The 23,374-nt window shown below is 40.2% G+C and overlaps 1 protein-coding gene across 6 annotated transcripts in view; it reads left to right on the top strand.

The window, feature by feature from the left end:
• Positions 1–23,374, top strand: part of CERS5 (ceramide synthase 5) — a 29,291-nt gene that overhangs the window by 3,817 nt on the left and 2,100 nt on the right. For 2 of the 6 annotated variants that reach the window (XM_044385476.3, XM_048216780.2), the window contains exons 2-10: positions 14,799–14,895; positions 15,481–15,611; positions 16,459–16,516; positions 18,383–18,433; positions 19,120–19,212; positions 20,930–21,058; positions 21,192–21,298; positions 22,074–22,230; positions 23,240–23,348. In XM_044385476.3, the coding sequence (XP_044241411.1) occupies positions 14,799–14,895; positions 15,481–15,611; positions 16,459–16,516; positions 18,383–18,433; positions 19,120–19,212; positions 20,930–21,058; positions 21,192–21,298; positions 22,074–22,230; positions 23,240–23,348 (932 nt within the window). Of the gene's footprint in view, positions 1–3,003; positions 3,072–14,798; positions 14,896–15,480; positions 15,612–16,458; positions 16,517–18,382; positions 18,434–19,119; positions 19,213–20,929; positions 21,059–21,191; positions 21,299–22,073; positions 22,231–23,239; positions 23,349–23,374 lie in introns of those variants that run through there. The other 4 variants (XM_057318863.1, XM_057318862.1, XM_026501901.4 and 1 more) reach the window with 4 other exon arrangements.

Here is a 23,374-nt window from a genome sequence, read left to right as displayed (position 1 = left end):
ATACTTATTGAGTGTTTGAGAAGGGTCCATCCTCATCTACACAGATGCCCAGAGGAGTGACCAGAATCTAGATCTTCAACCTGAAATGTTGGCTTGACTGAGAGAGGCAAAACTAAAATTCCTCTGTTTTGGTTAATTCATCATACTATATTTGCATGTTGTGCACCTTTCTACAGCTTTTTTTTCTTTCTCACCCCCCCCCCATACACATATTCACACTACCCTGTACCCTATCAAAACAGGGACAAGAAATTCTTCCACGTGTTTTTTTTAAACTTTTCATATTAAGTTCACGATAAAATTGTTTGAAATTTAATATCTAGTCACTTGAGCACTTGTTTCTTGGGATCAAATAGGAACTTGAGTCTTAATATTGACACCATCAGAGCTATATAGGCTCATTTGTTTTGAATATGGTATTGCAATAGCAATAGGAGCTTTATGTTGCCAAAGAAAATTATTTTGTGAATTATGCAGGAGCTAGATTAGAGCTGTCCTTGCTGCTCATTCATTATTCTAGTCCCCTCTTCTCTCTTGTTACTTCCAAAGCAACCTCACTGGAGTATGTAAAGAGCCTTCTCAATACCATTCTCTGTCACAGGAGACTTGAACAGACTGACTTGCTGGCCTGTTGTGTAACTGACAACAAGAGTAGTGACTCTTTTTTGTGTGTGTGCACATTTCTCCGCTATTCATTTTATCTTCCTCTTGTAAGCCTTGCTACCTCTGCTACATACTGCCTTTTTTTTTTTTTTTTCTTGTTTTCCCTCACTTCCGCTAAGTGGAGGAAGAACTTTCTTTCCTCTCCTTGACAGGCCTGCTGCCCTCCTCCCAGATGCGTGTCAGGTCGCAGCATTGTGACCCAGTATTAGTGGGTCCTCCAGACAGGGTAGAGAGGCTTTGGGAAAAATGGACATAGCTGCTGACAGGCTGTGAGGGAGACTGCCCATTCCACTGCATCCCTAAAAGTATTCTGTTGGGCGTTATTGGATTGTAAATCACAGAACCAAAGCAGGTTTGCAGATCCAGCAGAGCAAGATTGGAAAAGACAGTCACATGGCCTTGCCCTTATCTAAGAATCCACCTCTTAATAAGCTCCAGACCTCAGAAGCCTTAAGTATTCAGAAGCTTTATGTGTTCATCCTCTCTCTGGGGAAACTTTTTTCCCCAACCCTTTGTGTGCAGTGGGTGTTAATGCTCTGCAGAAAACTCTGAATACTGTCATGCCTGAGGTCAGGTTCCTGACTTATCCCTAGAGACAATATATTCGTCACAGAAAAGAAAAGTCAGATATTTTTGCTTTAGCCACTTCCTGATTCAGAAAACTAAGATCTCCTAGATGGGTTAAGAAGAAATTAACGAAGAGGAAGCAAGCAGGTGAAATTTGCACCCTTCTTATAGAGTGGAAAGGGAGATATACCTCATTCTGACTTCCTCTCCAGAGGTACTTTTAGGCCGATAAAACCTGCCCTTTACTGAGTTTTGGACTCTTTGTGCTTGAACTCACTTCTTCTTAATCTTTGGGGAAGTTAATTGAAATGTTACAGCAAAAAGGGTTAACCATAATCATTTCTAACTTAAAAAAAAAAAACCAAAAAAATCAGTTTTCCTAGAAACAAAAACAGTTTTCCCAGATGTGAAGAATTCTCTCTGAATTATCTAAAACTATGCTATTAAGTATAGTAGCCACTAGCTTTTGGGGATTTCAAACGTGACTAGTCCAGATATGTGTTAGTTAGATGTGTTCTAAGTGTAAAATACACACAGGATTTTGAAGACAGTGCAGGGAAAAAAAAAAAAAGAATGTAATATATCTCAAATTTTAACATTGATTGCATATTGACGTGATAGTATTTTTATTTTTATTTTTTTTTAAAGATTTTATTTATTTATTTATTTAACAGAGACAGCCAGGGAGGGAGGGAACACAAGTAGGGGGAGTGGGAGAGGAAGAAGCAGGCTCACAGCAGAGGAGCCTGATGTGGGGCTCGATCCCAGAACGCCGGGATCACGCCCTGAGCCGAAGGCAGGCGCTTAACCGCTGTGCCACCCAGGCGCCCCGACGTGATAGTATTTTTAATATATCAGGTTCAACAAAGTATATTATCAATTAATTTTACCTGTTTCTTTTTTCCTTTTCTGAATGTGGCTGTTAGAAAATTTTAAATTATATATGTGGCCTGTATTATATTTCTACTGAGCAGTGCTTATGATAAGTAATTCAAACAAATATTTATAACTGAAAAGAATTTTAAAGTAAATTCACATTCGATTCATTTTTTAGGACCAGAAGGTGATCAGTGCTAAGTATATCGGACCATACTTTCAACAACAGGTTTTTCTAGAAATTGTGGTAAAAATAGGGTTTTTAAAATGTAAATCATTTCCTGATGATATAAATGACGTTATAGGCTATTTTGAGTAATCACTGAGTGATTGACAGTCTAGCCAAGCATTGGTCTGTAGTTTTGCTTTTCTGCGTAGGTCTTCTTAGTTGAGTAGTTAATGATCTGTAAACAAAAAAGTTTGTCAAGTAGTTAAATGTACATGGGGTGCTGCACAGCCCTGATAAGACATTAAGAATAATCACAGTATTTTAACTCTTCTCAAAATTATGGAGTTTCTTAAAAAGGGTATTCCTGGGGTGCCTGGGTGGCTCAGTAGGTTAAGCGTCTGCCTTTGGCTCAGGTCATGATCTCAGGGTCCTGGGACTGAGCTCTGCATCGGGCTCGCTGGTCAGTGGGAAGCCTGTTTCTCCCGTTCCACTCCCCCTGCTTGTGTTCCCTCTCTTGCTGTGTCTCTCTCTGTCAAATTAATAAAGTCTTTAAAAAAGGGGGGGGATTCCTTGTATTCTTTGGCTTTTGGATAGTGTCAGCAGTTGTAAGATGTCTCACTTAATAGGCACAGACGGTCTCAAACCCAATCAGGTTGTTGTGGTTATATTTAATTATTCTTGGGGAAATTTCCAGTTATACTGAAATTGATTAACTTGAATTTCTGCTGATTCCCCAGAAATCAATGACCTTCTCCTACATGGAGCTGGCAGGTTATCTGATCACCCAGGAGGACAGGTGGGCACATTTCCTTGAAACACTTCACCTTTGAGAATCAAGTTCCTACCCATTTTCTTTTTTCTTCAGCAATTATTTATTGAGAGCTTAGTATATGCCAGATGTCAAATTTCGTGCCATGATAAAAATGTGAGTAAGGCATGGTGTCTATTCTTAGGAAGAAAGCAAGAAAATCGGTTTAAAATACAGTGTAATAAATGTATGCATAAGGTTATTACAGGAGTTTGGAGGAGGTGGGATCACTTCCTTTTAATAGTTAACTAAAATATAGGCTTAATGTCTCACTAACAAACACTTGTTTCTTGAACTCTAAAGGATGGTAAAAAGTTCTTAAGGAAGTTTCTTGTTAACCTTTTTCTCTACCACCTCTTGGCACTTGCACATTTGTATGTTTCTACTTTAAGCAAATACATTAAGTTGCAGTCACTTGCTCATTTAAAAAAGATAAATTATGTGTAAAGACGGGGTGCCTGGATGGCGCAGTCAGTTAAGCATCTGATTCTCGATTTTGGCTCAGGTCATGATCTCAGGGTTGTGAGATTGAGCCCCCTACCCGTCAGGCTCTGGGCTGGGTTAAGCACTGGGCGTGGAGCCAGTTTAAGATTCTCTCTTTCCGGGCGCCTGGGTGGTTCAGTTGTTAAGCGTCTGACTTTGGCTCAGGTCATGATCTAGAGTCGTGGGATCGAGCCCCGCATCAGGCTCCCTGCTCAGTGGGAAGCCTGTTTCTCCCTCTCCTGTTCCCCCTACTTGTGTTCCCTCTCTCGTGGTCAAAAAATAAATAAAATCTTTAAAAAAAAAAAAAAAGATTCTCTCCCCCCTACCCAACCCCCTCCCTAAAAAAATAAATAAAAAATTAAAAAGATATGTGTAATGAAAGAAATGTATGTATATAGTTGGAAAGGGAGGAATTCTTTAACAGTGAGAGTGTCGGGGACCTCCAGCTGTTCTTCAGCCACACTTTGAGAACAGCTGCTCTATAGCAAGTACAATAGTCACTAGCTGCTATACAGTGATGCTACAACTTAGTCTTAAATTGTTCTGTCTGGGGCGCCTGGGTGGCACAGCGGTTAAGTGCCTGCCTTCAGCTCAGGGCGTGATCCTGGCGTTATGGGATCGAGCCCCACATCAGGCTCTTCCGCTATGAGCCTGCTTCTTCCTCTCCCACTCCCCCTGCTTGTGTTCCCTCTCTCACTGGCTGTCTCTATCTCTGTCGAATAAATAAATAAAATCTTTAAAAAAAAAAAAATTGTTCTGTCTGAAACATTTTAACATACATACTGTATGTAATTCTTACTATCTCAAGACTTATGTCCCTCACAGTGAGGTTAGATGTAAGCAGGATGCTGATCCTTTTCATCCCAGCACCTGGTAGGTACATCAGATCACTCAGGTATTAGTCATCTTAATGCTTTAAGGCCCTGTTACAGGTCTAAGTGAAGATAACTTTGATGAAAGTGGGAGAAGGAGGGAAGAATAGTCTGCTATAAATCCACAGTGTGTGCTTTGCCATGGTTTAGGATAGTATATATCATAGAGGCCTTTTTCTTTTTCATCTGCTTCTGCTTTAAGAACAAATTTGCTAGGGACGCCTGGGTGGCTCAGTCAGTTAAACATCTGCCTTTGGCTCAGTTCATGAGTCCAGGGTCCTGAGATCGAGTCCCTCATCGGGCTCCCTACTCAGCAGGGAGTCTGTTTCTCCCTCTGCTGCTACAACACCTTGCTTGTGCATGCTCGCTCGCTCTCTCTCTGACAAATAAATAAATAAAATCTTTTAAAAAAGAACAAATTTGCCAATTAAAAAAAGTCCTCAAAAGAAACTGCAAAGAATACACATATACATACAACAAATGTGTATAGCACATATGTTTGTAGATAGCAAATCCTATCCTCAAGAATTTACTCAGAAGGGGTACCTGGCTGGCTCAGTCGGTAGAGCATGTGACTCTTGATATTGGGGTTGTGAGTTCAAGCCCCATGTTGGGCATAGAGATTACTTAAAAATAAAGTCTTTTTAAAAAATAAAAAAAGAATTTACTCAGAAAAATACACTGACATGGGTGCATATGTGTAAGGGATATACAAGATAATGTATGGTTGGGAGTCATCAGCACATAAATTAATAGTATAATTTAGTAATTTCTGCACTTTTTGTTCTCAGCATTCTTTTTCATTCTTAAAATTTATTGAGCATGCCTTATTCCTATTAGTTTTTTCCGTATTTGAAAATAAAGTTGAGGGACACCTGGGTGGCTCAGTCAGTTAAGCATCTGCCTTGGGATCAAGTCCCACATCTGGCTCCTTGCTCAGTGGGGAGCCTGCTTCTCCCTCTGCCTGCTGCTCCCCCTGCTTTTGCTTGTTCTCTCTCTCTCTCTCTGACAAATAAAAAAATAAAATCTAAAAAAGAAAGTTGAGAAATTTAAGAAATGTACTTATTATTTCATTAAGAGTAACAGTAATAGTCATGTTACATGTTAATGTGAAACATAAAAGTAATTTCAAAAATATTTAGAGAAAACAGCATTGATTTTACATTTTTGCAAATCTCTTTCATGTCTAGCTTAATAGAAGATAGTTGGATTCTTCTCTTCTCTCTGGCTTCTGCATTCGATCTCTTGTGATACATTGTTTTGGTTGAAGTATATAAATAAAAGCTGGCCTCACGCAAATATGTCATTGGAAAGGAGAAGTATTTTTTCTTTGATACAACACCAAAACACAATAGTAGTTTCTTTTTTTTTTTTTTAAGTAGGCTCCATACCCAGTGTGGAGCCTAATGTAGGGCTTGAACTCATGACCCTAAGACCAAGACCTGAGCTGAGACTAAGAGCCAGACACTTAACTGACTTAGCCACCTAGGTGCCCCTAAGTAGTAGTTTCTTAAATGTTAGTTGCATGATGGAATTTGAAACCCTATCAATGAACTTTTCATTCATGTTAAAACCCATTGGTCTGTCTTAAATTTTGAATGGCTATCAAGGATTGGTCACTTGGCCTCATTACATCCAAGAGAGCAAGATGGGTCACCAGGAGCTCTACTGGAGCCATCCGAGTAAATCTGGCAAGAGTTCTCATGCCTGGGGCACCTGGGTGGCTCAGTCAGTTAAGTGTCTGCCTTCAGCTCAGGTCATGATCCCAGGGTCTGGGATGGAGCCCCACATCAGGCTCTCTGCTCAGTGGGGAGCCTGCTTCTCCCCCTCCCTCTCCCTCTGTTGCTCTCTCGCTCTCTCAAATAAATAAAATCTTTAAAAAAAAAAAAAGTTCTCATACTTGCCACATCTGCTCAAACCAGCATGGTCTGATCTGAAAATACAGCCTCGGTATGTGCTGGCATTGTTTCCATCAGTATGCGAAGGATATAGGCTTCATTAAGTTGGATTAAGTGAACTTCTTGAATGGTCATCTGCCTTAACTGCAGATATCCAAGATACCTATTTTCATGCTAACTCGTTTTACATAAAATAAAAGTACTTCAATAAAGAAAAAGAAAAATACAGGTTCACTGAGTTATATAGATCTCCCAAATGTCAATACATTTCTTTATATAGTATTAAAAAATCATATTAGTTAATCTCATCAGAACCATTCTTATCATGAAAGCTTGAAGCATTGATAAATTGTCAAGCTCAAAGGTGAATGTAAGTTCTCTAAAATTCCAATTTTCACTTGAAAGCTTGAATTTTATCGTTGGCAGCAGTTTTGTGTTTTTGTTTTTTGTGCGTGTGGTTTTTTTTTGGATGTGACAGGCTTATTTTACTCATTTTCAGGAAAATATTTCCTAAAACACAGATCCAGATAACCTTGGTTTGTCTGTTGGCCATTCTTTCAGGTACAAATGGTATTCTGTGAAAAAAGTGATTTATTTCAGGGCACAACTCAGTCGAACAAGTGTGTTTCCTTGAGAAAACTATATACTTTGGTATGCAGCAAAAGTGCTTTCTGGGTACTTCCCATTTTATCACAGAATGCTTTTTAAAAATATACTCAAAGGCTGAGATTGATTAAAATCAATCATTTGTATTCTTCATCAAGGACATTCTTAAGTGAACTGGCTTAAAAAAAAAAAAACAACTAAGAGGACATAGCAAGGAAGAATACAAAAACTACTACTAGTTTGCTGCCACTGCCTTGATTTATTCTCAAGTGTTATAAGTTTCACCTTCCATTGCTTTGCAGTATCATTGCAAATGTCAACACAGTAACAAAGGCAAATAATGTCTTAAACGTATTTTAAAAATAGTTTTTACTTTGTGGGCCTCTAGAGAGTATCTCAGAGACCCTCTGGGGTCTGTAGACTATACTTTGAGACCTTCTACTGTATTTTTGAGTAAGATCAACCAGAGTGAGTAAAGAGTGAGAAGAAAACCTGCATAGAACTCTGAGGAACAGCACATTTTAGCAGAGGGGAAAAAGAAACCCAACAGGAGGTAAGAGGTATGACAACCTTATAGTATTTGATAATATCAGTAGTTAGCGTTTAATAAGTACTTTGTCCCAGGCACTGTTCTGAGTGCTAAACGTTGAGTCCTCATAGTAACTTTATGAAGTAGGTGGGTATTACAGTTATCCACATTTTACAGGTGAAGAAAAGGGAGCACAGAGAAAGTTAAGTAGCATGTCCAAGTGACTCAACTAGCAGTGCATACCAAGCAGTCTAGTTCTACTGCCAGAGAGACGGAGAAAACTAGGAGGAGTATGCAGTAAGGAAGCTAAGAAAAAAGAGCCATTTCATCAGGGAGGGCATGGTCACTAACATAGAATAATGCTGAGTGGTCAGGTAAGATGGAGGACGGAAATGCATCCATTTGATTTCACTGTAGGGAGGTCATTGACAACTTTGGCAAGAGCAGTACCAATGGAGTGGAGGGACAGAAGCCATATAAGAGAGGGATGAAGTGGGAGTTAGAAGAGAAGGCTTGAGGAGAGAACTTTTCCCAAAAACTTCACAGTTGTGAGATGGGAGAGTGCCAGAGGGTGTGAGGGGCAGGGAGAGAGCTATTAAAGATAAGAAGAACTTGAGCATGTTTAAGTTCTGATGAGAAGAAAGAAATAGTGAGGCTGAAGATAAAAGAAAAAAAAGTAAATAGAATGAAATTTCAGGAAGAGAATGGATCTGAAGCACCGGGATCTTAGTTTTTAGAGTGATTCTGATGCCAAAAGTTGAAGGGATTCCCTTCTCTTAGTCAAGATGCTTAAGAATCTTAGCGATTTCCACTTCCTTCTTCTTCCTCTTTCTGTCTTCCACTCCTGTAACTCACTACTCTCTCTAGAGTCTCTGTTCTACTGGAATTTCTTTGGTGAAAGTTAGCACAGGTCTCCCAAGTTGCCAAATCCAGTGGATATTGAAATCCTTGTCTTACTTGGTCTCTGCCTCATTTGATCCTACTCTACCTCTGGCCTTCCTGTCCTCTAAGTGTACCTTTTACACTAGTATTTTCCAGGATCCTGACCTTGGTTTTCTTCTCAGTTTGTGTTCCTTTCTTGCTACAGTCACAGCCACTCCACAATTTCAGCTACCACCTATATTCTCATTCTCTTGCTGTCTTTCTTTTTTCTTTCTCAGATCTCTGTGTGTGTGTGTGTGTCTGTCTGTCTCTCTCTCTCTCTCTTAAGACCCTTTCCAAGTTTATTTGCCTACTAGACGGTTCCATTTCAGTGTCCCATGGGCCCTTCACATTGAGCATAACACAATTCATCTATCACTCCCAAATTTGCTTTCTTATCTTATGCTCTACTTGGTTGAGACACCATAATCAACTTAGTTTTCCAAGCCAGAAATATGGAACGCTTGACTCTTTCTTTTCTTTTGCCTTCTACATCTGTTCAGTCACCAGGTGCTACTAATTTTACCTCCTCAGCATCTCTTGAATCTGTCCTTTCCTTTCCATTTCTGTAGCCTTTGTTCAGTGCTTTATCACTTATACCGTGAATTTTTTTACAGTGGCTTTTAACTGATGACACTCCTTTATTAATATATAAATCTATTTATCTCGTCTCCCCACCCCCCCACGGCCTAAAGCCTTCCAATGACTCTCTATCAACTATAGGATGAAGTTCATGCTTAGCATAACATACAAGGCACCTGTGTTCTGGTCTCTAACTGGCTGTATAGCTTTTTCTCCTGCCACTGTTGCCAGCCCCGAATTTGTACATTGCATCGTTCTCTAAGCATACTTTGTTTCTTATCTCTTTGCTTTAATATATGCTGTTCCAGCTACCTGAATATCTTTTTTACTTCTCCTCTTTCCACCCTACAGAAGCCACTCAAATTTTTAATGTGATTGGTTTAAGAATTCAGTTGCAAAGTGAAAGGAGTTTTGGAATGTTTTATGTGGGACTCTACATTTGTGGGACTCTGCATTTCTTGGGGATACATATGTCTTGGGGGAGGATTTTCGAATGCTCCTTGTGTACCTAAGGATTAAATTCTCTAAACAGACTTTATCTGGCCTTAAGAATCTTTATTCAAACATCTTATTCTCTCTCTCAAATAATCTTTTTTTTTTAAGATATTTATTTATTTGAGAGAGCATGAGGGGGGAAGGGTCTCAGAGGGAGAAGCAGACTTCCCACTGAGCAGGGAGCCCGACGCGGAACTCAAGGATCGTGACCTGAGCTGAAGGCAGTCGCTTAACCAACTGAGCCAACCCAGGCACCCCACAAATAAATAAATCTTTAAAAAGGACGGGGAGGGGGGCAGGCCCTATGGATCAGCCTGATTGCTAAGAGCAGCGTCTCAGGATAAATACAGCTCAAATATATTACTTGCCGTGATACCCCAGTTGAGAAGCTTGATCTGATCTTTGAAATATATGTGTGTATAGTTCATGTCCATCAGTGATGTTGCAGTGAATCATGAAGACAGAATTGTTAGTATAGCTCCTGTCCTCGGTATGAAAAAATAAAGTAGTAAGTAATTTCATCTTAATTAACCCAGACCTCAGTCAGCTGCTGCTGTGTATCTGGAGGGCAGGAAAAGGGCAGAATGAAATGATGTCTACAAAGCAGAACAGATATATTATAATCAGGTTGGGTCACTAGACTCATGTTCCTGGAGTGGCAGGTGGATAGGAGTAGCTTACCATTCATTATAGGCCACTAACTGCCTACTAATTCAGACCTGCAGGCAAAAGGAAGTCTGGTCTTTCAAATTATTTTAAAACTTGGGCAACAGATTGGTCCTGGAGAGGACAAAAAAACACAAGAGAAATTTGATTTCTCAGTGTCATCCAGCACAGCAGTTTTCAAACTATGATGTCAGGAATCTTTTACACTCTTAAAATTGTTAAGGATCCCAGAGAATTTATGTTTGTATGGATAATATCTACCAACATGGGCTGCTTTAGAAATTAAAATGGAAAAATTTTTTTAAATTGTATTAATTCGGGGCGCCTGGGTAGCGCAGTCGTTAAGCGTCTGCCTTCGGCTCAGGGCGTGATCCCGGCGTTATGGGATGGAGCCCCACATCAGGCTCCTCTGTTATGAGCCTGCTTCTTCCTCTCCCACTCCCCTGCTGTGTTCCCTCTCTCACTGGCTGTTTCTCTGTCACATAAATTTAAAAATCTTTAAAAAAATAAAAATAAATAAATAAAATTGTATTAATTCATTTATAAATGACAATAAATTGATTATATTGGTAATATAACGAATGTTTCATGAAAAATATTTTTCAAAACAAAAAAAAGTGAGGATAGCATTATTTTACATTTTTGTAAGTCTCTTTAGTATTTGGCAGCTGTATTCTCATGTCAGCTCCTGCATTTAGTCTATTGCAATGTCATGTAACCTGTGGAAAATGCCACTGTACACTCATGAGAGAATGAGAGAGGAGAATGATTCTGAAGTTACAGAATTATTATAAGAGTGTTTGGACCTTGTAGACCTCCTGAAAGGGTGTCTGAGACCCTGGGAGTCTTTACGGCATGCTTTGATAAGTGCCTATCTAACAGAAAGGATGAATACCTAATTTCACTTTCTTCATTAAGGTGATTCAGTAAGTACCTACATAAATCTGTATATTTAATTTTTATCAGAAAAAATTCTTTTGCAATCCTAAGTCCTTATTTATGGTTTTGTGCTTCACACTGTAGCACAAAATAGGTTCTCCATAAATATTTGTCAAATAGAGAAATTTTCTTAGGGTCTGTATTTGTGTAATTGTAGCTGACTAGATGCCAGTGACTTTGTCTTTCATGCACTCTGTGAACTAATGAGGGCAGGATATGAGCTAATTACAACTCTAGGATATTAAGTCCGCTCCAAGGTCCAGATAATAAAAAAAAAATATCTTGGCTTCACCCAGGTGAGCAGGGTACAGACCTGCCCCTGTTGGTATGAAATAAGATTTCTTGCTCTTTTTGCCTTATGCCAGAGATACCATCAGGGAGAACCAAGGTTGAACTGTTCCTGGTAAAAATAATAATAACAATAATAGCAGCTGCCTTTTAATGAATGTTTACTAAATAACAGGTACTGGGTTAGGCACGGATCATGTCATTTCCTTTTTAAAATAACCCTGTGAAGTAGATATTATCCCCATTCTATAAGTGAGTAACTCACAAAGTCTTGTAGCTGGTAAAAATCTAACTTGGGGCCTTTAATCCCCTGACTGCTTCTGAATTGAGGAAAAGCCCTGGATCAGGGAGTAAGAGTAGGAATTGGAGGGGCGCCTGGGTGGCACAGTGGTTAAGCGTCTGCCTTCGGCTCAGAGCGTGATCCTGGCGTTATGGGATCGAGTCCCACATCAGGCTCCTCCGCTATGAGCCTGCTTCTTCCTCTCCCACTCCCCCTGCTGTGTTCCCTCTCTCGCTGGCTGTCTCTATCTCTGTCAAATAAATAAATAAAATCTTTAAAAAAAAAAAAAAGAGTAGGAATTGGAAAGGCTGTTTTTGTTATTGGATGTATCTCTTCATATAATTAATGTAGATGAGAGAAGACAGTGCTTTTATCTCTCAAATAGCCCAAACTCAAAAGCAAAGAATGACTGACTTAATTACTCCTCTGGATGCTGATCAATCCTGGGTGCCAACCGAGTTCCAACAGAGCGAGGGTAGGATTTGCAAGATCTGTCATTTGTCAGTTACTGAGCATCTACTGAGCACAGACACAGAACCTTGGTAAATACAAAAACAGTATTCCCTGTATATTCTGTGTTCATAAGGAGTTTAAACATGAGTGGGGTGCTAAAATATTTGTACACAGAATAATATACCAAGAAATACAAATTAAAGTATCTACTAGTGTTGGCCTTTGAAACTTTTGCACCACCTGTGTGAAAGAGGAGAGAACAGGTTACAGATGTGGCTAACTTTGTGTTCTGAATAAATATTTCTCCATGGCTCAGGAACTTTGGTGATAAGGGCAAAAGAAGTTTTCACAGAGGAAGATAATAACGTTTCTTATTCTCAGTCCCTCCCTTAGAGATAAATTCTGGATTCAAATGCAGATCAAGAAAATAGGTCAAGAGCACTCCATCTTTTGCCTCCCAGTCACAGTTCCATCTGGGGACTCCTTAAGATACTAAAACTGGTTTTGACTTATACTGAAAGCGACTACATGGAGCTTTTCCTAGAGCTGATGCTCACAGAAATTTGTGGTTGTGGAGAAGAGAGATCTCTCTCTTTCTCTCTCTCTCTCTCTCTCTCTTTCTTTCAGTAGGCTCCATGCCCAGTGTGGAGCCCAACGTGGATGCTTGACCAACCCACTGAGACGCCCCTCTTTTTTTTTTTCCTAGATTCTTTTTGTTTTTAGAGTGAACTGTGCCTAACATGGGGCCTGAACTCATAATCTTGAGTCAAGAGTCACGTGCTCGGGGCGCCTGGGTGGCTCAGTCGTTAAGCGTCTGCCTTCGGCACAGGGCGTGATCCCAGAGTCCTGGGATAGAGCCCCATATCAGGCTCCTCCGCTGGGAGCCTGCTTCTTCCTCTCCCACTCTCCCTGCTTGTCTTCCCTCTCGCTGGCTGTCTTTCTCTCTGTCAAATAAATAAATAAAATCTTTAAAAAAAAAAAAAAAGAGTCACGTGCTCTACCAACTGTGCCAGCCAGGTGCTCCAAGAGAGATCTTTCTTGAAGAATCAAAGAACAGTTCCTTAATTTTCAAAGATCTACAAGTTATAAACTAATTACAATCAATAATAACACCATGGAATCACAGATATAGGAAAAAATCTTAGGAATCATCTCATTACTTCTTCTAGATGATGAAACCAAGACCCAAGAGTTAAGTGACTTGACTGTTTATATGACTTATTAGTGGTAGCTTTGGGAATAGAACTGAACACTAATACGTAATTTATTTCTCACCCTTCCTAATTACTTTTCTTCCAGGCTACTGAAGGTTCTAAGTATTTACATAATCTTTTGATTAGCCAGGAAGGTGACCAAGACCTAGGATATTTGTATTTAGGAAGAGCTCAGTCTCAGTTCCACTGGGCCCTCTGGTTAAGATCTTGATCTTTTTTTTTTTTTTTTTAAGATTTTATTTATTTATTTGACAGAGATAGAGACAGCCAGCGAGAGAGGGAACACAAGCAGGGGCAGTGGGAGAGGAAGAAGCAGGCTCATAGTGGAAGAGCCTGATGTGGGGCTCGATCCCAGAACGCCGGGATCACGCCCTGAGCCGAAGGCAGACGCTTAACCGCTGTGCCACCCAGGCGCCCCAAGATCTTGATCTTTTGGTGTAAGGAAAACTACCATTTATTAAGCATCTTGTTTGTGCCATGGTCTTCTTTCTTTTTTTTTTTTTTTAAGATTTTATTTATTTATTCATGAGAGACAGAGAGAGAGAGAGGCAGAGGCAGAGGGAGAAGCAGGCTCTCCGCAGAGCAGGGAGCCAGATGTGGGACTCGATCCCAGGACCCTGGGATCACGACCTGAGCCGAAGGCAGACGCTTCACCGACTGAGCCACCCAGGCGCCCCTGTGCCGTGGTCTTCTTAATACATTTTCTCATTGAATAGCTACAAAGTTTTTGTGAAGTAGACCAGTGCTTCTAACATTTTAATGGGCATATGAAGATCACCAGAGTATCCTGTTAATGCAGATTCTGATTGTGCAGGTCTGGAATGGGGTTTGAGATTCTGCATTTCCAAAAGGCTTGCAGGAAAAACCAGTAATGCTTTTGGTCTGTGGCCCTTGTATTGAGTAGTGAGGATGTTGATATTATCTTCATTTTATAGATGAAAAAAAACAGACTTATAGAGGTTAAGTAAATTGCCCAAGTTCCTACGGGCAATAAGTGGTAGACTGGTAGATAAAATGATAGGTTTAGAGTCTTTCTGACTCTAAAACTCAAAATGTGATTAGGGAAGCCAGGGAAAAAATGGAAAGAGGGGAGCCTGGGTGGCTTAGTCGTTAAGCGTCTGCCTTTGGCTCAGGGCGTGATCCCAGAGTTCTGGGATTGAGCCTCACATCAGGCTCCTCCACTGGGAGCCTGCTTCTTCCTCTCCCATTCCCCCTGCTTGTGTTCCCTCTCTCGCTGGCTGTTTCTCTCTCTCTGTCAAATAAATAAATAAAATCTTTTAAAAAAATGGAAAGAGAACTTACATCCTAATATTTCTTAAACAGGTCACTTCTCACGTCAGTCAATGGCAGAATCCAGGACAAAATCAAAAAGTCCTAGTTCCCAGCCAAGTGTTTTCCCTTTTGTCTCCCATCAGTCCCCTAATCAGGATATTTTCCTCATGCTTAGCAAACCATATTTAGAATTGGCTTTGGATTTTTCTCGTTACAGGTTTATTGCCAAACCCTGTGCACTCCATGTTGGCATCCAGGATAGTGGTCCTTATCCCAATGCCATTCTTGAAAAGGTGTTCTTATCTATTACCAAGGTAAGTGGGCAAAGAAAGAGGAAGATTCATGTGAGGGGTTGCTCCACAGGGCGGGGGAGGGTAGAAAGCTGGTATCATCAAGGGTAGGGATAGGATGGGTAGTCCATGTAACTATAAGGAGAGCCTTATCCCCTCAGGGAAATACCTTTGGGTCAGGATCCCTTAAATAAGTGAAGTTTACATTTGAATTTTAGACCTAGTAGCCGCCAGAACCCTGCCTTCCCCAGACACACATCATACCTTGATTTTGGTTTTCCCTGTTCCAGCTTCTGTCATTATCTAGTTGCCTAATCAAGATAGGGAGGGTACCAATAGCCTTTGCCGTCTGGGTTTTTAATAGCTATTTTCACTCAGCTTGGGCTGGAGGGACAAGACCAAACAAGGATGTGTATAAAGGTAAAGCTCTTTTGATTATGTGAAATAGGACTTCTTACTAAAAATGAGCTTTGGGATGAAACCTAGAAAGATAAACATCCCTTAAATTGCTGTAGTTATCCCCTCCCCTTGCCACTCTGCTAGTTAAAGGGATTTAAATGAGAGTGTTGAAGAAAAAGGGACGTTCTGACTCTGGTCATACATCTACAGTATCCTGATGAGAAGAGGCTGGAGGGCCTGTCAAAGCAACTGGACTGGGATGTCCGAAAGATCCAATGCTGGTTTCGTCATCGGAGGAATCAGGACAAGCCTCCGACCCTCACAAAGTTCTGTGAAAGCATGTAGGTGTGCATAGGGAGGTGGGGAGTGAGGTGAAAGGTAGGGTGTGACTGGACTGAGGTTTTCTTTTGGTAGTTCCATAGTCTATGGATGTAGAGGGCTAACTCAATTTATTATAGGCAGGAAAGAAGAGAACTGGAAGACTGGTCACTCTTAGTGTCTTAAACATGCTTGCCACTGAGCTACATTTTATAGTTCCATTTTGTTCCCTTTTCCCAAATAGATTGGGAGTGCCTTCCTATAACTGCCCTCAGTGTGGGTAGAGAGGCACACCCTTGCACGCCTTGGTAGAGATAGTACCAGCTTGCTCTAAATTGACATTTTGGTGGGATGCATCCCTTTTCTGGACATACTATACTTCATTTCACTGGGTTATTTTACTAATTATCCTCTGGACACAGAACACAATTTATCATTGTCATGCAAAAAAAAATATTAGGCACTATCATTAGGGAGTGTATGGAAGAAAAGTTGATTAAAGCCAGTATACACTTGTGGAACTCTTTTAAGCAGAGCTGGAAGATGTCTCTGTCATTTTGGCTTTTTAGGTAACAGTATTTGTCCCTATTCTGGGGACAAATTATCTTTTTTTTTTTTTTAAGATTTTATTTATTTTTTATTATTATTTTTAAAGTAAATTCTATACCCAGTGTGGCACTCAAACTTAAAATCCTGAGATCAAGAGTTGGCATGCTCTACTGACTGAGCCAGCCAGGTGCCCCTGATAAGATAAGATAAGAGCTTATCTTATTTCTCAGCGGTAATTGCCTTATCTCCAAGTCTGTCTTGACTTCCTTAAAGACTTTCTTGAGTGACTATTCATCTAACCTCTGTTGTTTGCCCACCCAGGTGGAGATTCACTTTCTATTTATGTATATTCTGCTACGGAATTAAATTTCTCTGGTCGGTAAGTCAAAACTCTCTCTGGTCCTCTGTTGGATTCTAATTATGCCTACATCTCTAGAGATAAAAGTTAAATACCATTAGTTCTTCATTTTCCTCCTCCCCTTTTATTTTTTCTATAATGCCTACAGCCCAGGTTTATATGCTAAATAGATGGTCTTCTGTCTGGTGTCTGACTTAAGTAACTTCCTAACTTTACTGTTTCTCCCCTTTCTTAGGGGAGATAATAATAATTGTAATAGCGTAGTATAATGATATAGTATTGATTAAATCAGCATAGTCTGTGATGGTTTATAAAGCATTTGACAAAAATTCTATAACCCTTTAACCCTTTAAAAGTGTATGAAACAGGTATTATTCCTGCTTTTCAGTTAATTATCAGAGATGAAGAATTTCAGGCTTTTTGATTCTTGATTCCATGGTGGTTGGTTTTTTTTGTTGTTTTTTTTTTTGTTTTGTTTTTCACTGTACCACACTGTTTTCCTCTAAATGTTATAATTGAGGCTTCAAAACACATGAAGTAAAAAGAGGCAGAACTGAAGGAATGGAATAGACAAATACACACCATGGTTGGTGATTTTAATACTCTTTTTTCAGTAATTGACTAAATCACTAGACAAAAAATTACTAAGGATATAGATTTGTACAACACAGTCAACCAATTTGACCTGACATTTATAGAACACTATGCCAACAGCTGAAAAGTATATATAATTTTAAAGTACACATGAAACATGAATTAAGACAGACCATATACTAGGCCATAAAATAAGTCTCAGTAAATATTAAAATTTTGAAATCTTACAAATTATGTTCTCTGACCATAATGGAATTAAGTTAAAAATCAATAATAATAAGATATCTAGAAAATATTTGCAAGTTAAACTCTTCTAAATGACCCATGGATCAAACAAGAAATCACAAGGGAAGTTAGAAAATACTTAATTGAATGATGCTGAAAACCCAGCATACCAAAACTTGTGGGATGCAGCTAAAGAGTGCTTAGAGGGAAATTTATAGCTTCAAATGTTTATATTAGAAAAGAAGAAAGCTTTAAAATTAATGATAGACGCTTTTAAGATCTGGAGAAAGAAGAGCAAAGTAACCTCAAAGTAAGTTAAAGGAAAGAAAGAACCAAAAAAAAGTAAAAAATTAATGAAATATCACAGACCTGTACCCCTGTAACAAATAATATATGTGTTAGTTAATTGAATTTAAATTTTAAAAAATAATTTTAAAAAATTAATGAAGTAGGCATTAAACAAAGAGAAAATTGATAAAGCCAAAAGTTTGTTCTTTTTACGGTTTAATTAACTGTTAAGCCCCTAGGAAAAAAAAAGAAAACAAATGAGAAAACAAATGATTGATGTCAGGGAGAAAAAGGGGCTCTCACTATAGATGCTGTTGATGTTGAAAGGATAAAGACAATGTTATGAACAATTTAATATTAATAAATTCAACTTAGATGAAATAGACAAATTCTTTAAAGGACATCATTGAAACTCCATTAGAGATAATTATTTTTGACTTTTGAATCTTTGGCATGGAGATCTGTCTCGGTTGTCAAATGGAATCATTGTTTTCCTGCATCCCTATTTCCTATATCTATGTTGATACTTCCAAAAACTATCCTAGAGCTCTCCCTGCTCTTATTTACCTCAAAGTATGGTTTTTCTATTTGTAATAACACTTCCTTGTTCTAGAAGAAAAACCTAGCCATTTATTGACCCTTTAAGGACCCACAAATTCCGTCAAGAAGGATTCCCTTTTCTTCCCTGTCTCTCTTGTGCTCCTAGCGTAGAGAAAGGGATTTATAGGTAAGCCAGGATTGAATCCTAAAGGCTGACCGGGATTATCTGTTTTCTCTTAGTCACCTTGGTTCTGGGACATCCGGCAGTGCTGGCATAGCTATCCATTTCAGGTACGGTCTGAGCCCTTTCAGGACAGAGGCCTTATGTATGTATGGAAGGTACGGTAGGCAGGGCCGTCTCAGGGCAGATGGCACCTTTTCTTGGTATTCTTGAGTCTCTTTGAGTCATATATTTAGGGTATCTATTTTTGGGGCCCCCATAACAGTGAAATCCATCCATCTTTTTGTTCCAGATTCCTTATTATATTCACCCTAATTGGGGTGGAAAGAAAAGCAGCTTCCTGGCACTTAATGAGATGCTTTCTGGTTCCAGTGTCCTTTTTGAATCAAGGGGAACTTGGAGTCCCCTTAAAAGCATCTTGGTTCTAATCTATACTAGAAAAATGTCAGGGGGCTGCTAACAGGGTAGAAGAAGAGAAGACCCAAGTATCTTAAATCCCTTGAAAGGCACTAATTGTCCAGAATTCTAGACGCGCTAATTTGATTGTGCTATTGTATGTATTCACCTAATCTGATTTCTAAAGATGCGAGCTGAAAATGTGTATATGGAGGGGCAGAGGGAAGAGGTATAATTCACACCAATCCAAAGTCTGTTACCTGTTATAGATCTTGGAAGATGATGGGGAGGAAGGATGTCTAATAATTTTGGGTATTGGTCCTCTGAAACAGAGAAAGTTGCAGAGATGGAATGAATTTTTAACTAGCTGGTATTCTAACTACTACTTTCTGTCTTCCAGCCTCTCACAAGTGGGCTTTATTACTATTATATCATGGAACTGGCCTTTTATTGGTCCCTTATGTTTTCTCAGTTTATAGACATTAAACGAAAGGTAAGGACACTGGCTCCCTCAACTCTATAATTTATTGCATCCTCCTCCTTTCTAGCAGCCACCATTACTGCTATTGTGGATTCTCTGCCCTGACTGAGACCACAAAAGAGGGAGAAAGTAGGTTTGATGAGACTGTTAGCTCTTGGTAATGTTCTCAGAAATGAGACTTGACTAATGATGAAGTATATTTGAGGCATTCAGGGCAGCCCAAGATAAGAACAGTTAACCAGCTAAAAAGCATACCCTTTTCCTTATTTTTTTCTAAGGTTCTTAATGTATAAAGTTCTGGAAACTAGTCAGAACTTAGAGGTGGCAAGGCCTCATCCAGGAAAAGGCCTGCTTTCAAAAAAGCAAGATCTGGCTTTTGTTTTGCATTGGAGATCCTTGCTCTCTTTTGTTCTCCCTTCTTGGTAACTCCACCTACTCAAAGAACGTCAACTGGAAAGGGTTTTGGAGGATTTAGTTTACTGTTTTCTTGCTATCGTTTAGGAAACAAATATTCAGAGAAGTGAGTTGACTTGCCCACATAATGACAAAGTTAGAAATGACTTAACTTTTTTAAAAGCAGACAGAAAGGGTAGAATCTTCACTTTTTATTGGTATGCACCTGAAATAATGTGGTTCCAGCAGCTCTGACTTTAATCTGTCACTAACTCATGATTATCTTTGGTGAGGAAAACGGGGGTTAGCATTTATGGGAATGGACTGACACTAATCTGGGTTATTAGTTATTAGGCTCAGTACTCAGGTCAGATGTCTTTGATTCTCCTATGGTCAGGAGACTCAGGTCCCCTTATTAAAAATTTATTTTAAAACATGACGCATATAAAAGGGTTTGTAATATATATGTGGGTTTTAAAACATACTAGAATGTATACTTGTGAACCCATCCCCAGCTGAAGAACTACAACCTACCATTGTATCTATGTGGAAAGCACAGACTTCTTTCTCATCCTTGTTTCTCTGACGAAAATCCACCTGCCTTCTCCCATCCTCTGTCTCTCAGTGGGCTGAGAAGTATTTATTAGACATGTCTGATAACAGGTGTTTAGAGATTTCTCCGAGTTTAACCTTGCCATTTGAATCAAGAGGAAATTAGAGCTTTAAATCTGAAAGCAGAAGGTGCTTACAGCTAACAGATTATTTAGCATTTCTCTGACACTTTTTTTTAAAGATTTTATTTATTTATTTATTTGATAGAGAGAGGGAAAGAGCACACAAGCAGGGGGAGCAGCAGAGGGAGGGGAGAACCAGGCTCTCCACTGAGCAGGGAGCCTGATGCGGGGCTTGATCCTGGGACGCTGGGAGTTTAGCTTCGCCCCTCCACAAAACTATCTTTTCTGTTAGGTCCCTTTGGTTGAAATTTCCCTCATCAAAACAGTCTTAGAATCTCAACATACTGCTTGTAGGTCTGATTACCACCTGGGAAATTATTTCCAAGTTTCAGCTCAGCATACTTTGTCGACTTACTCTGCACCTTCCACACAAAATTGTTATTTTGTATGCTTTAAGCTATTTTCACATAGATTATGGGTCAGCTACTGGTGTAGAGTTTTGGATCAAATGCTAGCGTGCTCCATAAGGGAGAGTTTAAACAAAACAGAACCTTATCTAAGGCGTGGGATAAGATCCTCAGAGAACAGCGCAGGGCACTGAGGTGGCTAGTATCTCTAAGGCCTTGCCGTTACCTGGCTCTTCTATTTCCATTGCATCCTAGGACTTCCTCATCATGTTTGTGCATCACTTGGCCACCATTGGGCTCATCACCTTCTCCTACATCAACAACATGGTGCGGGTGGGAACTCTGGTCATGTGTTTACATGATGCCTCAGACTTCTTGCTGGAGGTAAGATCCCCCCAACCCCTCTTTCTTCATTTTTCCTCTTTCTCTCCTTTTCTTCCTGAGAACTGGCTTTCTCCCCAACTCAGTTCTTTTTCTAACCCTACCCCCAACTCAGTTCTTCTCTTCCTTTCTCCAGGCAGCCAAACTGGCCAATTATGCCAAATACCAGCGTCTCTGTGACACCCTTTTTGTGATCTTCAGTGCTGTTTTTGTGGTCACTCGTCTAGGAATCTACCCATTCTGGTAAGTGTTGGGACCATGGGGCTGTGGTCAGTATGTAGCTAATGTTGCCTTTTGCCAATTTAGAGAACAGGCCACGAAAAACCCTACTGCCCTGCCTCATCCTGGGCCTAACCTGACCGACTCCTTACGGACTCTCAGGGGCCTTACTTCCTTTGCACAGTATTTCTAGGAAGGTGTGATCCAGACTGAGAACATCCAACTCACTTGGCTATGGCTTTCCAGACTCCTCTCTGAGGAACAGCCCTCCTTTTACGCCTAAATAATTCCTTTGCTTTCTTTTGTGCTGATTGCAAAATTCTTAGGTTCTTCTTCTTTTCTTGTTCTTATACCCTCCTCCACCATAACCAACACACACACCACTCACTTCTACACTCACTGCTTTCTGTACAAAGCCAATGACTGTAGGTTGAAGATTCTCCTTAGTCTGAGGGAATCAACTACCAGCTGTCCTATCTGTGCCTGAGGAGAAATGACTAGGGTTATGATTAAAATCGCTGCCCCGGTTTTGTGAAACTCCTTATATTTGAAATGATTAATGATGGGACTTAATCCATCAGTTCCTGAGATTTACATATCTTTCCCTGCCCCGTAAGATAGAAAACTTCGTAGGCCCCCTTTCTTTATCTTTTCTCACTGTGGATGAATATCCCTGGCATTTCAACTATTAGAATGTATAGAGAGAAAACATAATGGGTTCTGTTTCCTGGAGAACTGAGCTTCATTCCTACCTCCCTGGCTTTGAAACTAGAATCTCACCACTGGCCTCCTCTTCTAGGATTCTGAACACGACCTTCTTTGAGAGTTGGGAGATAATCGGGCCTTATCCCTCCTGGTGGCTCTTCAATGGCCTTCTCCTGATCCTGCAGGTTCTACATGTCATCTGGTCCTACCTAATTGTGCGAATTGCTTTCAAAGCCTTGATCCGAGGAAAGGTGAGGACGAAAGATGGCTTCTTTCTTTGGGGCTGGGTAGCAAGATAGATTATTACTCAGTAGCGCTTCTCTGTCTAGCTTAGTGAGCCGCAGCTACTCAAGCAGACCCAGCAGAAAGCTTAGGACTCCAGAGTTTTCACCTTTTCTCTAAGCGTTTTGGCTGTTAAGACATGACTTACAGGGGCACCTTGCTGGCTCAGTCCGTAGCGCACGTGACTCTTGATCTCTGTGTCGTGAGCTGAGGCCCCACATTGGGTGTGGAGATTAAGATTACTTAGGAGGAAAAAAAAAAAAAAGACATAGATGCAGGAGGAAGGATCTGCCTTCTTCCTGTCCCTTAGGAATGCCTATGGTTAAATAATGAACAGTAGTACGTTTCGAGATGACCTCAACTATTTCCTACACCTTACCTACCTACTTCAGTGCATTTTGTATTTTTGGTTTTTAGCATAGAAACCTTTTTCCAAAGGAAATCGTATGCAGAGCTCTAAACTATAAGCTGTATAAAAGCAGCAATGTTCGATTGCCTAAGAATGGCATGGTAGTTCATAAGCCACCCCAAGATGACCACACTGTGATTTTCAAGATATGGGGCTACATACTGGCCTCATCCCACTGTTGCATGAGGCGGTGATCCTAAATGAGATAGATATTTAGGGTTTCAAATACCCACCTTATACCAAGAGCCCAAAAATACAAAGAAAGGGGTCATTTGATGATCAAACTCATAGCTGAAGTGTACAAGTTCTGAAGGAGTCGGGCTGGGATTTGCCCCTGGGCTCGGGATCCGGCCTTCAGCAGTACAGAGTACCAAGGGGTAGGGGCTCTGCCAGAGGAGACACAGTCCAGGACAGAGGGATGGAATGTACCAGGCGTATATGATCTGTTGTGTCCCTGTTCCTTACGGCTGCAACTGGTTTTGGAACTTGCTCGGCGTGCCTATGCATCCTGCTGTAGCTTCTGGGCTACTGGACATCTCTCTTCTCCCCTGCTTTTCTTTCCTGACCAGGTGACCTATCCAGGAAGGATTAGACCCAGACTCTGTACTCTCCACTCTTTTCTCATCTCCTTCTTTTTCTCTATGCCTGGTGGGAGCTGGACAGTTTCATCTCTTGCATGTAAGTGTATCTGTGCTTCTAGTGTT

Source organism: Ursus arctos, unplaced genomic scaffold (assembly GCF_023065955.2).
Source record: "Ursus arctos isolate Adak ecotype North America unplaced genomic scaffold, UrsArc2.0 scaffold_26, whole genome shotgun sequence".
Classification (NCBI taxonomy): Eukaryota; Metazoa; Chordata; class Mammalia; order Carnivora; family Ursidae; genus Ursus; species Ursus arctos.
This window is presented reverse-complemented; position numbering and strand designations above follow the sequence as displayed.